This window comes from Pavona decussata, unplaced genomic scaffold (assembly GCF_977016875.1).
Source record: "Pavona decussata unplaced genomic scaffold, jaPavDecu1.1 SCAFFOLD_170, whole genome shotgun sequence".
NCBI classification, from domain to species: Eukaryota; Metazoa; Cnidaria; class Anthozoa; order Scleractinia; family Agariciidae; genus Pavona; species Pavona decussata.
In genome coordinates this window covers 782,544-798,357 of record NW_028145581.1, presented here as the reverse complement: position 1 = coordinate 798,357, position 15,814 = coordinate 782,544, and the positions used below count along the sequence as shown (strand labels likewise).

General features: G+C 39.2%; 1 protein-coding gene across 1 annotated transcript; it reads left to right on the top strand.

The window, feature by feature from the left end:
• The first annotated feature begins 10,545 nt into the window (after window positions 1-10,545).
• Window positions 10,546-15,435, top strand: LOC146464013 (uncharacterized). Its single transcript, XM_085083782.1, has 3 exons — window positions 10,546-10,756; window positions 13,955-14,558; window positions 15,071-15,435. Exons 1-3 carry the CDS (start codon window positions 10,742-10,744, stop codon window positions 15,370-15,372), a joined length of 921 nt encoding a protein of 306 aa, XP_084939908.1. The 5' UTR covers window positions 10,546-10,741; the 3' UTR covers window positions 15,373-15,435.
• Window positions 15,436-15,814: the final 379 nt, after the last annotated feature.

Below are 15,814 nucleotides of genomic sequence, written 5' to 3'. Positions count from 1 at the left end.
CATGCAGATTTGTGTACGCTACTCAAAATGGCCTCGTAACTAATGCCTATTTTCATTAAAATAAAAGTGTTTCTGGTATGTCATTCTTTCTAAATTAAATCTCATATCCCGAAAGACGAAGAAAAGAACTTTATTTGTTCCAAGTTTCAAGCTCTGATTCAAACTCTTTCCCACTCAAGGAAGATCGAATATGCGTGCGATACTTGCGGCTCGCAATTCACGTCACGAATTATGAGAACAGAACCGATTCACAAACACTTGACATCTGGAGCTCGTGAATGATTCCAAACATCACATATTAGGCCCTAAAACTAATCAGATTGACTGAAGACAGCCATTCAATGTTTTTCGATCCCAGATTTCTTTCCTATTCTGCTCTAAAATAATACAGTTATTCCGGTCAATTAGCCTACGAAACATGTGCAACAAATTTGCATACCATTTCGATGTCGCAGGAAAAAGTAGTGCAAATCAAACTTTACAGCTCCTTTAGCTTCTTAAATGAAGCAGTCGATCAGTAAAACGGAGAAAAACGTGTGACTTTGTTCCTTCCTTGTTGTTTTGAGTGTTCGTTTTTAGCAGCGACGGCTCAAATCAATAAGCCAGTGTGACACTGAACAACTGTAACTCGATATTCACTTCGTTGATGTGGGTAACGCGCACGTGATCCTGGCCAGGCACTTTGCGCGTTCAGGGCGCTTTCAGAAAAGTACTGCTTGAGGGCCAAGCTATGACTACCCTGGTGATGATGACCTTGTCAAGCGTAAAGACTGTACAAGAGATCTGAGAGCCCACCTTTCCAGCTTTGTTTTTTTCCGCGAAAAAACTCGACGTTAAAGTATTAGTGTCAGTTTTTGGTTTTTTGACTTACAGTAATGCAGATCCTGGAACGTCGATTTTTCGCAAAAAAAAAAAAAAAAAATCCATAACCACCATCCCCACAATTAAAAATATAAAATTTTTAACTTTGAGGGTATCAGAGTAGTGAATTCCCCACCGACCAACCTTACCTCCCCCACCCCCGTCCCCATCCCCCCTTGCGATAAGCGTCAATTGTGGTTATTGTTTACTTTCCTAAACCGGTTTTCTCGTTGTTCCTGCCAGTTTCTTTCAATTTCCGAGAAGATAGGAATCTTGCCAGCCTTGGTCTGTCTGATGATGACCACGAACACTAGCTTATTAGCGCAAGCGGGTGAGGGCCGTAACTACCTTATCACTAGCACGTGCGGGTGAGGGCCGTATTTCGCCTATACATTTCCCAATTTCAGATTTCCTGTTATTATTTTTTTTTTCACGGAGATGAAAAAAACTGGCAGGAGCAGCGAGAAAACGGTCATTAGGAAAGTAAACAATAACCACAGCATTATTGACGCTTATTGCTAGGGGGGAGGGGGAGGTCGGGTTGGTGGTCGGTGGGAAATTCACTACTATGCTCTCAAATATACAGATTTTATATTTTTAATTGTGAGGAAGGTGGTTATGGGTGGTTTTTTTTTTTTTCACGAAAAAAATGACGTTCCAGGGTCTGTATAACTGTAAGTTAAAAAACGAAATGACACTGATACTTGAATTTTTTTTGCAAAAAAAAAAAACAACAACAACAACAACCAAAGCTGGCAAGATGGGCTAGGGCGGCTCGCATCTCTTGTACAGTCTTTTAGCTTGACAAGGTTTTCATCACCAGGGTAGTCGTAGCTTCGCCCACAAGCAGTAATTTTCACTATTTACAGTTTCTAAAAGCGCCCTGTACGCGCAGGATTGCCTGGCCAAGATCACGTGGGCGTTACCCACATCAGCGAAGTGAATATCGAGTTACAGTTGTTCAGTGTCACGCTAGCTTATTGATTTGAGCCGTCGCTGCTTAAAACGAACACTCAAAACAACAAGGAAGGAACAAAGTCACACATTTTTCTCCATTTTACTGATCGACTGCTTCATTTAAGAAGCTAAAGGAGCTGTAAAGTTTGATTTGCACTACTTTTTCCTGCAACATCGAAATGGTATGCAAATTTGTGGCGCATGTTTCATATGCTAATTGACCGGAATAACTATATTATTTTAGAGCAGAATAGGAAAGAAATCTGGGATCGAAAAACATTGAATGGCTGTCTTCAGTCAATCTGATTAGCTTTAGGGCCTAATATGTGATGTTTGGAATCATTCACGAGCTCCAGATGTCAAGTGTTTGTGAATCGGTTCTGTTCTCATAATTCGTGACGTGAATTGCGAGCCGCAAGTATCGCACGCATATTCGATCTTCCTTGAGTGGGAAAGAGTTTGAATCAGAGCTTGAAACTTGGAACAAATAAAGTTCTTTTCTTCGTCTTTCGAGATATGAGATTTAATTTAGAAAGAATGACATACCAGAAACACTTTTATTTTAATGAAAATAGGCATTAGTTACGAGGCCATTTTGAGTAGCGTACACAAATCTGCATGCTTTAGAAAGCAGCCAGCGAGTTTGAAATGTTTATTGTATTAATTTTCTTGTGAGATGGTTGGTCTAGGTTTGTGTAAAATTTCAAGTTCATTGGGTTATTTTGCACCGTGAACGGTGCTTCGTCCTTTGACCTAAATTTTCGCGGTTTTCATCGGCCCGTGACCGCACCTAGGCCGCATTTCAAACTCTCGCAATTTTCTCAAAAAATAAAATACCTTGGAACTTAAAAATATGATTTTCGAAAATAGTTAATTCAAGGGTATCTTCAGGCGAAATATCAGAAATTCGACCAAGTGGTCGCTGAAATGCAGTTCTCGATTCTTACAGGCAGCCGCTTTTAACTTCTTACTCTTCCTCCCTCCTTTCGCGCTCCACGTTCTCCACGCATGCACTTCGCGCGCGCAAATAATTCTCCTCTTACAAAGCCTTTGAAGAACATCACCATACCACTCCATCTAAAATAATTTTGCACATTGCAATTTACCTGGGCACTTTGTAAACGGCATCTGACTCATCCCTCTGGATCTAATACATACCATCAACCGGGACTTGGCAAAAAAGGCTCGTAATGCATAGTTATGCATAAGTCATTTCCAGCATTACGTCCTCCAGTCCCCCTCGGGCCTATTCCAAAGTACTAGGATTTTTTTAAAACATACTGGTGAAAGCCCCAGGGCGGGAACAAACGAGCTAGCCTGTTCAAATTTTTCATGGTACAGCCGAGTAAAACATATTAAGTTGATTTGTGACCGTTCTGTGGATCTACCTTCTCATTTCCTCCTCCTTAGACAAAGTTAATCACAAATTGATTGTCTTTCCTGATGAACTTATCATGAAAGAAACTGAGAGAATCACGAGGCCGTCAAATTCCCCGGGGTAGACTAATGCCCGACCCCTGGGACGGGCAATGAGGAAAAAGTCCCATTAATGGCTTAGGAGAAAGGCATTGATGCAACATTTGACCTGAAGATCACAGTGACAAGACCCTGAGAGTTTAATTTTGTGTTTACATTTTTGCAACAACAATCGTTTCTTTGGCATTTATACAATCCTGTTTCCTCCACCGAGCTTGGCAGGTCCATTTTCCACATGACTGACCATCAGTAATTTTCGCAAAATTTTTGCTTCTTCCTCCCTGCCTCGGTGCCGTGCGGTAAAGTTTTAAATCAAACTCTCCAAGTCCGAATTTTATTGCCAGTTCTCTCAGCCCAAGAAATGACAACAGATGCTTCTTTAGAGACTGAACTGTCTCTAACTCATCGCAATTGATTGGAATACGGCTTCGGTGTCGTTCAAATGCCGTATCCGAATCAACGCGGTAAAAGCTAGCAATCGCCTTTATTACGCCGGAACGAGCGGACATGGTATAGACTCAATATATTGCTAGAGCGCGTTCCGCGTAAATTTGAGTCATGTTACAAATATACTTTTAACTAATGTGAATTGTTAGTATGAAATATGACGCCCTACTCTGCTGCTGTTTATACAACACGTTTGTTTGGTGATTTGGTATAAAATATATCAATTATTAGCCAAAAAACGTAGTAGCAGGTCTTTTGTCGATTGTCAGCACAAGCGAGTATAAATGTCAGTTGTCGGTTAAATTTTATGCTATTTGTCAGTTGTCAGTTAACCCCATCCAGACCCTCAGAGATGCCTGATCTTTACCAGACCAGTAAGAAGCTTGAGACAATTAATTTCATTTATTTAATATTTTTAAACTTTTACTTTCTGTTAATTCTGCCGTAAGGCTAAGTCTTACCCTCTATCATTTATTAACCTGTGAACAGCCTTACTTTAGTAATGCTAAGTTTTCAAAAATGATCCACATTTTAGACGAAATTGTCACGAACATTACCATGTTCTCCCAATGGATTAGTTGTTCCGTTTCTTGTCATAATGACAGCCTCGTTATCGGTTTGGTTTATGGATCGTTTCTAGGTATTTTAGTTTTTCTGTTTTTTGGAATTTCGAAAAGCTTGAGAGAGATTTGTTCAAAAATCAAGTTTTGAAATAAGTATCCCTTCTTGAAATGTGAAATGAAATAAAACTTTATTATGTTTTATCAGCTTTTGTGTTAAAACTTGTGTGGATTGAATTTCTTCACGGTTCTCCTTCGAGGTGTTTTTTTTTTTTGTAACTTTTATTTTAATTACAAAATAACAGCTCATACTAGAAAGACAAAATATCATAAGCTAGTTTAAAAGGTTCATAAGTTATTTACCAGTGAAGAATTTACAAAATGAAGTGGAAAGTGATCAGTGATGTACAAGTAACGCGGTGCAAAAAAAAAAAAAAGAAAAAAAAATTAAAAGTAATAATTACCACATAGACACCAGGGGACGGGAGTGCGTGCGCTCAGCCCTCAGGGGGATGGGAAGGGGGACTCAAGTATTATCAGGGGAGGCTCCGCGCCTTGCCCTTTTATATACCATTTATGAAAGAGAAGTTGCCCCATTCAAATATCTACCGTAAAAAAACTGCCTATATGTTGGCAGGTGCTGTTCAAGGGAATATATGACAGTTTTCCCTACCCTTCACTATACCGTAAAGTTCCGATAGTAGCGACCCTCGTTACTTTCGGATTTAGCAGTCTTTCTAGTTTTATGTGCCGTGCGATGTGTGTAGTTTATAACGCAAATCCATATTATATAATAACTTTTTTAGAAAATACTGTCAAATGAACTGTACTACCATCAATATTCATTCGTATGCTTGTAATATTGTAATTCTTTTGAAGTTAATAAAGATTTGCAAAAAACAAACAAAAAATAATAATAATAATTGAAAGAAGACGGGGAAAGTTGGAATAAGCGGCCTTATTGATCACATGACTCTCACAGTGAAGTCAAAAAGGCGCCAAAACGGTGGTGCTGCGTGCGTTGCCACAGTTGAATGAATGAAAAAAAGCTTACACTTTACGGATATGTACTCAGGCACGTAAGGACTTTTTAACTTGAGTGAATTTTTTCTCAGCTGCTTTCCACATCACTTTTGCCAGTATGATAAGGTTCAAATAGTACCCGAAAAAATGTCTAAAGTTCAGTTATTTGTTGTTGGAGAAACTCTAAACAGTTGTTGAAAGTTATGATGCTGCAAAGTTGTTACGCAGTTTTCGCAATCTCCATATTGAGCTCTGTCAGCTTTCACTGTTTTCTTGCTCATGTTGAACTGGAAAAAGAGCTTTTTGCTGCTTGGAATACAGTTCCGTGGCCATGCAAAGGAAGAAGCAAGACAACAATCTACTACATGGATGGACTTTCTAACCAGGAAAAAAATACCCTAAAAAAATTATACCTTCTCACATTCGTAAAACTATAGCCGGTTTCTACTGAGGCTATAAACAAAGCCTCTTACTGATGCCGGGATATAAAACAGTTCAGTAGAGAATGCATTTCACTGTGACCGACACCGAGTTGGAACATTTGGATTGGTCCTGGGTTTTAGTCAAGATACGTACTTCAAAATGAGGTAAAAAATCTCTTCTGTCACTTTAGCTTAATATTTGTTTTCACTCCCGCAGAAATGCATGAAAACTTGTCGTTTGTCTGCTAGTAGTTTTGTTTCACCTCTTCAGTTCTTAAGTTCTGCCGGAGTCATTTTGCGAATTATTAGCTTATTTTGATGTTAAAGTTGCTAGTTTGATGTTGAGGAAATTTATCCCGCGAACTTGAAAAAAAGAAAGAGTTTGAAAACAGATAAGCACGTGTTTCTTGTCCCTTGGGTGACCATAGAAATCAACAAGTCCTACGTGTAATACTTTTGGAAGTAGTAAGCCAACAGCCGTCATAAGAAGCAGTAAGCTTTTCGGCAAAAAGAAGATATCGAGAAATTTACTTCTTACCGATGTTGAAAAATTTGGCACTGATCTGTGAACGAAATCTGCTCAACAGCTTTTAGCTTGACTACGTAATTTCTGCCAATAAACTGGATTCTTTTTAACCTTTCGCTCGGTAATCCCTAACTTGTTTAACCGTTACCTGTTTCACAGGCACTCGGCATTAAAAGTTTTTTTATGCTAAACTTTGTCCGGCTTATTAACACTCGTAAAATGACTGTACTTAACGGAGAAACAACAACAACAACAACAGGATATTAAATGTGAATTAGGGAGAAACGAAGACTCGGAAAAAAATCCGAGTCCCAGATGGGATTTGAACCCACGAACTTCCGTGATCTAGTCGGATGCTCTAACCACTGAGCTACTGGAGACTCTATGGTGAGCAAGGGTCAAATTGTGGGTATCAACTGGAACCGCATCGCGCGGCTACACGGTCACGTACTGACTCACGTACTGACTGTGTTCAAATAAATGGTTGAAACTGACTTCTCAAATAAAATTTCAGTTTATATATATCAGCATCGCGGAGAATATTTTATATTTGTACTGAAAGCTGTGTAAGGTTTTTAAATGTTTTCTACTCAGCAGGAGAATTTGCTGGAGTTGTCTCCAATGCTGTAGTTTAGTAAGGTTAGAGGGATCCATTTCCTTTATAAGGACGCGTGAACCATACGCTTGCGGTCTCCATCCCTGATTATGGCTCCTGATTTTAGTTAATTAAGTTAGATACACGGCATTCATGGAAAACAGGTGTAGTCTAGTGTAATTATGAGCAATACGTTTTAGAAACATTTATTGTTATTAAATATTGTTATGTTGTTATATTTTATATTGTACCAAAACCTGATGGATTTTTACCGTGTTAAAGATTTCAGCCTACCCGTATAGTTTCTTCACAGGGAGTACACCATCCCCCTCCCTCCGGACGGTTCAGTGTAGTCCATTTTGATTATTGATTACGTCACAAATCAATGATAAAATGTCCATGTGCTCTTATGCAATGAAATAAGTGCTTCAACATGAAACTGGAACGAAGAATTTCGTCACCTTCCCCCCAAATCAATGATGAATTCGCGAGCAAAGTAAAGTGCTCTTTTTTTCTATCATTGAAATGGGGGGGGGGGGGGGGGGTGGGGGGGAAGGGTGTTAATTTTATTTGCCTTCTCCAAGATTGTAGCATTTTGAATCAATTTTTGGCGTGACTTGTATCAAAATTACTTTAGCAGTTCAGTTTTTTTTCTGTTCATGAGATATATGCCTACGATTTTAACTGTTTGATGGTACAGAGTCAAAGATGTAAGTATGACGTGTTGTTGTGATCCAATCACACCCTCTTGAGGTGCTTGCCAAACATTAAGTACCTCTTTAAACAACTTTGGTATAAACAGCTCTGAAATCAAGTCTTGTCTGTCAAAGTTCAGTACAAAAGAAACGGGACTCCAAACCAAGAAATGGCTTAAGAGAAGATAGAGCGCCATTTACTATCTCCCCCATGATATAGATACCTGTTTCGAATAGTAACAACTGATACCAAACAACAACTACCTCTTTGCACAACTTTGGCATAAACTGAAAACTCTGAAATCAGGTCTTGTGTGTCAAAACTACAGTAAAAAAAAATAAAAAACAAAAAATTAAAAACCGGCGGGCGGGACCTCCAAACCGGAATATGGCCGAGAAGATTGAGCACAATTTTCTATCTCCGGCAGCATATAGGCGTTTGATCTGTGGGCACAGGCCTTGCCGAAAACTTGACCGATCCGGCAATTCAAAATTCATCATGTGTCGAGGGCAACCTTCCACCTTTATCTACAAACTAACCACCGGACTACCATTATCCCAAAAGCAATTTTCCAGTATTCAATTCTCTGTGAAAATATCAAGCCAAGCCACACACTGATGAACGCCTTGATAGTGGGGGGGGACAGGGGGGCGGGAGCCCGGGAGAATAGGGGGCGGGAGGGGTACGGGAGACGGGAGAGGAAAGGGCGGGAGGCGGGAGTTCTAAGAGGACGGGAAGCGGGAGAGCAGTACAAAACGGTGAATTTCTTTTAATGCGTTAGAATACTATCAAAAAAAGAACCCAACAATGTTTTACAATGTTATTTGTCCTCCATTTAGTGTTCTCCGAGGCTTTACACAATATTTTATATCCAAGGGCACACAAAAACTCGTGCTCAGGCGATGAACAGGGTTACTACCGGTGAAATTGTAAACCCTTTCATGGTGTTACGTCATAGCTCATGAAATGTCAAGCGTGGCATGTGAACGCACGTGTGAGTGCCGCGCAAGTTGCTAGAAGTCTCAAAGCGGTGAGCAAGGCGAGCAATTACTCGTCTTGTAAATTTAGTATCAGAGATATAAAAAAAATTCAATGTCGTCAAAAATCATTTTAGTAGTCCTTAGTATTTTTCAGTACGGTAGAGAGAAATCTGGGGCATGGACGACCTTCTTGGGAGTTAGCTCCCAATGACCGTCAATCGGACAGTACTGACTCCGTACTAAAGATTTAGCTGCATGGTGTATGGGAATTTGCGAACAGAATGCTGTTTCAATGAGCACGTGGAGAGTGCAGAGTGGTTCGTTTCACGGCGTCGTTTTTCGTTTTGGACAAGGCAAAATCGATTCCTATCACAATAGGCAGCCAAACAGCATGAGAAGCAATCAGGAACGACTTTATAGAAAAAAGGAATAGGATTAAGAGTAGGAGGAGATCAGTGCAGCCTCCTTGGCACATTCATGAAGACTTCTTTTTGATGAACAGTTTGCCTAATTTCGGACAATTTTTGGCATTTAATGCAGTAATTCTTTCCTCAGAGCAATAGCAACGAGCTTAGAATTCACCACCAGTAACCCAGAGATTTAAACCTTGGATTGAAAGTAGGTCCTACAGTTTCATTTTACCTTTTCCCGAACTAAAAGCAATTTTTTCACGCAGTTTTAGGGAGTAAGGATATCGAGAAAGATATCAAGATTATAATGAGTGTATCAAGTAAATGCGATGGATCCGCAATACGGCGCCAAGAATTAGGCAGACGTACTGAACTCTAACTGGGGCGTTTGGCTGCCAGCTCGCCATGTCCCTATTTGAATTACATGCATGATCCCAACAAATGAATAATTAAGAAATGCAACAACTATTACACTGCACGATGGTCTAAGACTGTTGACACTGAAAGAATGGTTAAACCGTCAAACAAGACGAACATGTTAGTCAAAAATTAAATACAAACAGCGGTTATAAACATAATAAACTTGCGCATTTTAACTGGATGTAGCATATGAGACCCTCAAGTTACATAAAATGCGCAAGTTTATTATGTTTATCACCGCTGTTTGTATTTTGTTTCTGATCAAGCTACGATGGCTCAAGAGCAAAAGTCTTTATGTTAGTCAAAACTTCATTAACTCAGAGTACAAAACCTATCAATAATGTTGACGTTAATAAAAATAAATATAGTAAAAAAAAATGAATAATGAAAGGCCTTCGAATGGTACGTCCTGGTACAGCTTTATGACTAATACGGGTTTTGAAGCCTTCTAATTTACTAGGGGACGGGAGAAACGCAAAAAAGGGCGGGAGGCGGGAGGCAAAGGTACGGGAGGCGGGAGGTTTTGACCCCCCTGTCCCCCCCCACTTGATACGAAAATAGTAATATAAAGACGCTTGTGAAAAGTGTGAAAACAACACTTCGAAAGTGAAACTGGCGTGTTCACTATTATTGCACATCCGTCATCTATATTGGTCAACAAATTATATTACGTAGTTGTAATAAATTATCAGAAAAGTGTGCTTTAAGCTAGAATGATCAAACACCGCTTGAGTTGGGATCAGTTTTGTCGGTGATGAGTTGACTTAACAAGAAATACCGTTACAAGTCTTCAATTCAGTTTCGTACAAGGATGAAAGAGTCATTCACAAGGGTTCTTAAAAAACTGCTTCGCAAGCAGATTCCTGTCGTTTCCGCTTCTACGGTCGACCGCAATGGTAGTGAGGCATTTCATTCTCACCTACACCTTTAACAAGTTCCGTTCACTTTTGAGACGTAATTGTGCAAAGTTCGAAATTTAAATTTCAGTGACACAAGCGAAACACGGTATAATTAGCCGTATCAGTAGAATTCGCTAAAATTTCATGGCTACTATTTAAAAAACTGAGTTACTGTTCAAAGCCAATATACTTCCACACAAAGCGTTGTTTGAAAATCACTGGCGCATTAAAGCTAAGTTCAGTCGATTTCTAATATTGCACCCAAAGCTACGTTATATTCACTTGGTTTTAGTTTGTTTGTGGTGTCTGTTTCTTTTCGTTGTAAAGGAACAAAAATAACTTATTAGCCTGTTCCCGGTGAGATGGAGAGATTTAATCGTTAAATCGGCGAGCAAGTCTCGGTGCAGGCGGACAAGACGTAACACAAGAATTGCAACGCGCTCTTCGTGAGCAGCTCGGAAACTACAACATGTCCGCAAGTAAGGTAGGATGACTGTATTGTATTCGCAATGAGTGAACGGTTTACCGTTGAAATACATTGAATGGAAAGATCGACGGTGACTTTGTTCGAGTCCCGCATTTTCGAAAAGGCGGTTAGTGTGTAAAGAAACTGTTGTACTGCATCGGTGGGGAGTAGAAAGAAATGTGTGGTTTTATCAACAGAGTTGATATTAGGTAATTTGGCCACCGTAAAATGATTCGAGTACTGACGTTTCGAGCGTTAGCCCTTCGTCAGAATCAACACTCGAAAATCATTTTAAGGTGGCCAAATTAATATCTTATCAGCACTTTTGATAAAACCAAAAATCCGCTTACGGGAAGACCGATTATCCGTAACAACCCGCGATCTCGACCACAAATCTGTAATCAACTTTCAGAACTTTGTTTTCTTTGGATTCTGCAGGAGAACCGGCCGATCTCTGCTCAACTTGTTGTCAATTTAGACTTCTCCGATCAAATCTTACAAAAAAAAAAAAGCCGAAGAACGCATATTTAGTATGCAAAAATGTTCACTTAAACAAAATAAGTTGATGATTGTTTTAATAGCAGACAGAGATCACTGTCATCCTCTTTAGAATCTTTACTCTTTAGTGTGATTTATTGTGGTGGATCGCATTTGCGTTGTACTTCACAGTAAAATAAATTGTCATTTTTGGTAAGCGTTAGTTATTTTATATTTACAAGTATTTGCGTCTGTGATAAAGACTAAACGCTGGATAGTTAAGTAATCGGCTCGCAAAATTCCAAACATCAATGCATTTTTCATGAGACTACTTTACATGCTGACTGTATGCAAGCGGTTTCCCGCATTCCGTCAATCAAATATGCAAGACTCACGTACAGTTAGTGTATGGTAGTTCCGTTCTCGTCTTATAATAGTAAGTTTCGTGAGACGTCGGCGTAATCGATTCAAGGTAATGCGTTTTTTTAGAAACTTTGATACAAAAGCTTTTCGAAACTGTGTTGATGATAAGTGATGGTCGACTGCGTATCTATTAATAATGTCTGAAAGAAACTGGCTTCTTAGGACAAAGTTTCTTTGGAGTATGGAATCAAACTTTCGAGTTTTAGACCGAAACGTGTTTTTGCATTTATCTAAGATTGTTGGAAGCAAATTAGCGTTTATCGTAGAAGCTCAACAAACAAATGAAAATCTTCTCATGCGTGATAAGATTAATATATATGTTAATTTCATTGAATTAATTTTGTGACAGTCTAAAAATGTCTGCCTCTGATGGTTGTGGAATGTGCACTGCTTGATTGAATTGTAGCAAACGAAAAAAACATTGATACTTCATCGAGGAGACCATCAGCTGTTACAAAAATCGTATAATTAGTAAACGTTTGTGACATTTGCCGACTTGGTTGGCATTTCGCAGTTTCACCAACAGGAAACTACCGTATTTATTCGATTAACCGCCCTGGGCGCTTATTTAATTTTGGGTCAATGAGGGTGGACGCTTATTATTTTTTGAATAAGCGAGGGCAATATTAAAGAATAACAAAACAAGGGACTGAACAAGTTTGTTTTGCTTCAACAAGACAAAACAAAGTACAAAAGCTAACATGAACAAGCCATAGACAATATAAAAGCTCATATTTGACTACCGAGTTCTAAAACCAATTTCGGAACATAACTGACGTCCCTCTTACTTCACGCTGGGCTGGTACAGAAATGTTGTTTGTTGGGAGAGGGTGGCGAGGGCGCTTATTAACTTTTTGGGCTTTAAGGGTGGGCACCTATTGGAGGTCTTCTCTTATTCGAAAGTTGACTGTTAATCGAATAAATATGAAGACTTTTTTCTGAAGTTGCCAAATTTAAAACATTAAACACTTTTAAAATGACTGGTCACAAGGGAAACAGTTTTAAACTTTTGTTTCCCGGGAATCTCAATGTTTCCCGCATCGGAGCCGAGTTAGGGTTAGGGATAGGGCGTCATGGATTTTGCAATGTTGACAGGCAAGAGTTTCATTGTTAGATGTCATGTGACCTCCAAGTAACCAGCAGATTAGTAGATTTATACTACAGTAGATTTATACTAAAACAATTAGCATATTCGTTCTCGGTTTCTATGCGTGGGGGCAAAGCCCGAATCAACTATCACGCGATAGAAACCTCGAGCTCATAATCTAATTGTTAAATATACTAGCACATGAAAGTCTGTCAGCGAGCAGTCAGCTACATTTCACAATTCATCAGTATTTTCCGAATTAAATAGCTTTTTTTGTAAACAAGTTAGTTACCAGCACGGCTCACACAAGTAAATTCATAATTCAAACACCTTTCGTAATCATTAAGTCAATATCCGCAATCAGCGCGCAATCGCGCAATGGTAAATTTCATATGATTACCTTTTGAAGGAGAATGAAGAATTATGTATGCAACTCTACGAAAAAAGTAAACCGGCGGACAGAAGTATTTATTAATAATAGTATTAGTAATGCTGCAAGTAAGCAGACAGCGAAGGCTGCAAGGAAAAAGCAACTTTAGTTCAAAAAGATTTGCTTAAAATTTGAAACTGTGTAGTGATTTTACAGTTAAGTAAATGGCCGTAAAAAAGTCTAAAAACGCGTCGTAGAAACGTATTGTCAAAAAGTGGAACTGATAACAGAGCTATTTCTCAGTGATTCGTGAACAATCACTGTCGATTCTTAAAATTTTATAAACGTTCTCTTCCTTTTGGTTTCATAGTTAAACTAAAGCTCAGTTTCCGTAACATGGTTTAAGTCAGGAGAGCGAACATTTAAGCAAAATAGTAATAATGTTGTGTCCTGTGTTCCCTGATCGTTTTCTGGCCTTTCTAAAGACACATTTGTGTAAGCAAATACAGATTGATGTGCTCGGATTCTTTAGGTGCAAATGTCAGTCGCAAGCGTTTTAAGTAATTTGATTTTATTCCTCGTTTTAGGAAATAGGTAGTTGTCATCTTTTCGTATTTTTGTCAACATATTACCCCTTTGATATCCACCGAAATGAACTATTGGGTGCCCCTGCTGTCCCCGATTTTTAGCAAAAAGTCAAGTTTAGTGAAATAAAATATTGTTGTTTTTGTCCGCCACAGTGCAAAACTGAATCACGAGGGCCACACACCAATTATGAAAAAAACAATATACTATTAGTACCAGGTAATATACACATTCTTTGATTAATTTTTTCTTTTTATCCGTCTTTGTACTAAAGATGATGGTCTCTGATGAAGAGAAGAGATGGATTGTTGTAGGAATTGCCATGAACAAAGTTGTCGCTCCAGTTTTGCGAGAAGTTATCAAAACAGGCATGGACACTCATTATGACGACTTGGACAAACACCTGACCCCAGGCTGTACTCTGAAGACACTGACTTATCCTTACGCCAACACTAAACCACACCTTAAAAAACTGAAATTTCAGAATGTTAATAACAACAGTGCACTGCATGGCAGTGACAAAAAAAGCTACTGTTTTACTATCAACAGTTCAGCTGACCTGGCCAAGATATACCTTCCGAATCATCTTGCTATGTTTTCTGCCTTTGATGAGTCGCTGGACATGACCGCCATCTTGAACTTACTGGGAATTTCCTACTACCAACCAAAAGCTATTTTCTCCGCGCTCACTCAGACATCTGCTGATGATGTCAGAAAAAATGTCCGAAACAAGTGGGGCCATTTTGACGTCAGTGAATGGTCTGACACCTTCTACGATGATTGCTTTGCTAAGCTAGGAGCATTGGTGAGAAGTCTGGGCCTGACTGCTGGGAAGGAGAAGAAGACATTGGACGATCTGTATGATTGGCAAACTAAAGGTATAGCAAGCGAACTCTATTTGTTAAGCGTTAACCTCTCCTTTGCATGGACGAAGAAAACGAATAATTGAATAATATAATAATAATAGAACTAACGAAAGAAAGAACGAGAAAACAAATTAAGCAAATGGGCGAAAGTATAAGCTATTTTTTACCCACGCTTTCCCAGTTAACTAAAACTGACCCAAAAGAGGAATGTGCTAATTACAATACAGCCGGCTAACACAAATAAGAACTTTGAACTGGAACGACGTTTAATAAAAGTTACACTCAGTGCTCTACAACTTAGTAGATAGATTGATATAAAAATATGTTAAGCGATAATAATTTTTAAAACGATTTGTTTAGGAACGGTTCTTTCTGCATTTGAGGAAAGGTTATTTCTCAAACGCACGTTTGCATAGCCTGAATGAATCTGACACCCTCAGAGTAGAGTTAATGTTACTGCAATCGAAGGTATGAATACTTCAATATATTATGCTAATCATACAATCCCTTCATACTGTATGCAGGGCGCCAGTTGTGTATGGGACATGCTGTGGACAGAGACCTTCTGACTTTAGTGCAACAAAATGTCAATAATCTCATCGACGACATCAAACACCTTCAGTCGGTAATGGATCAAGTGATCAAACAGTTCGCTTCAGTGCAAAAACAGGTTGCCGTCCTTGAAGATTCTCAACTTTGCCACGGAACCAGGCTGGATGAACATGATGAAACGTTGATGCAACAACAGGAAAACTTCAAGAGGTGGAGGAGACTCTGGCGAGACTTTCCCGTTGTCAGAGAGCCATCAGCGAACGACTTTCGATAAAAGTTCAGGCGTTACAAGAAGGACTTGCCAAGACAGACGACAAAGTTGAGCACCTAACTGCAAGGACGGACAAGGTAGAACACGGAGTTGAGCAACTGAAGCAGGGCCTAACTGCAGTGACAGACATGGTGGAAAACTTGGATCAAGGAGCTGAAAGCCTTAAAATGAAGGATGTCAAGCCAGGTTAGCTAACTAGAAATAGACGTATATAGAGGTCTATCTCCAGAAGGACCTGTTTAATTTGGTTTTACAATTGTCCTACAACTGTCCTAAAGCGTGCAAACAGATCATACTGTATTAACTTACACAAACATGTCTCTTAAAGACTACAGAACGAGCTGGTAACAAACGAGACAATATTTGGAACATTTTGCTTGTGGACTGTTTGAAAATCATTCAAACTCTTGCATTCATTTCTCAAGAATAAATGGAGATCACCTGA

Bases quoted from the DNA above. Each gene is read 5' to 3' on its own strand.
- LOC146464013 (XM_085083782.1), top strand. The intron at 14,559-15,070 runs GTATAGCAAGCG...TACTGTATGCAG, and splicing joins GTATGATTGGCAAACTAAAG to GGCGCCAGTTGTGTATGGGA.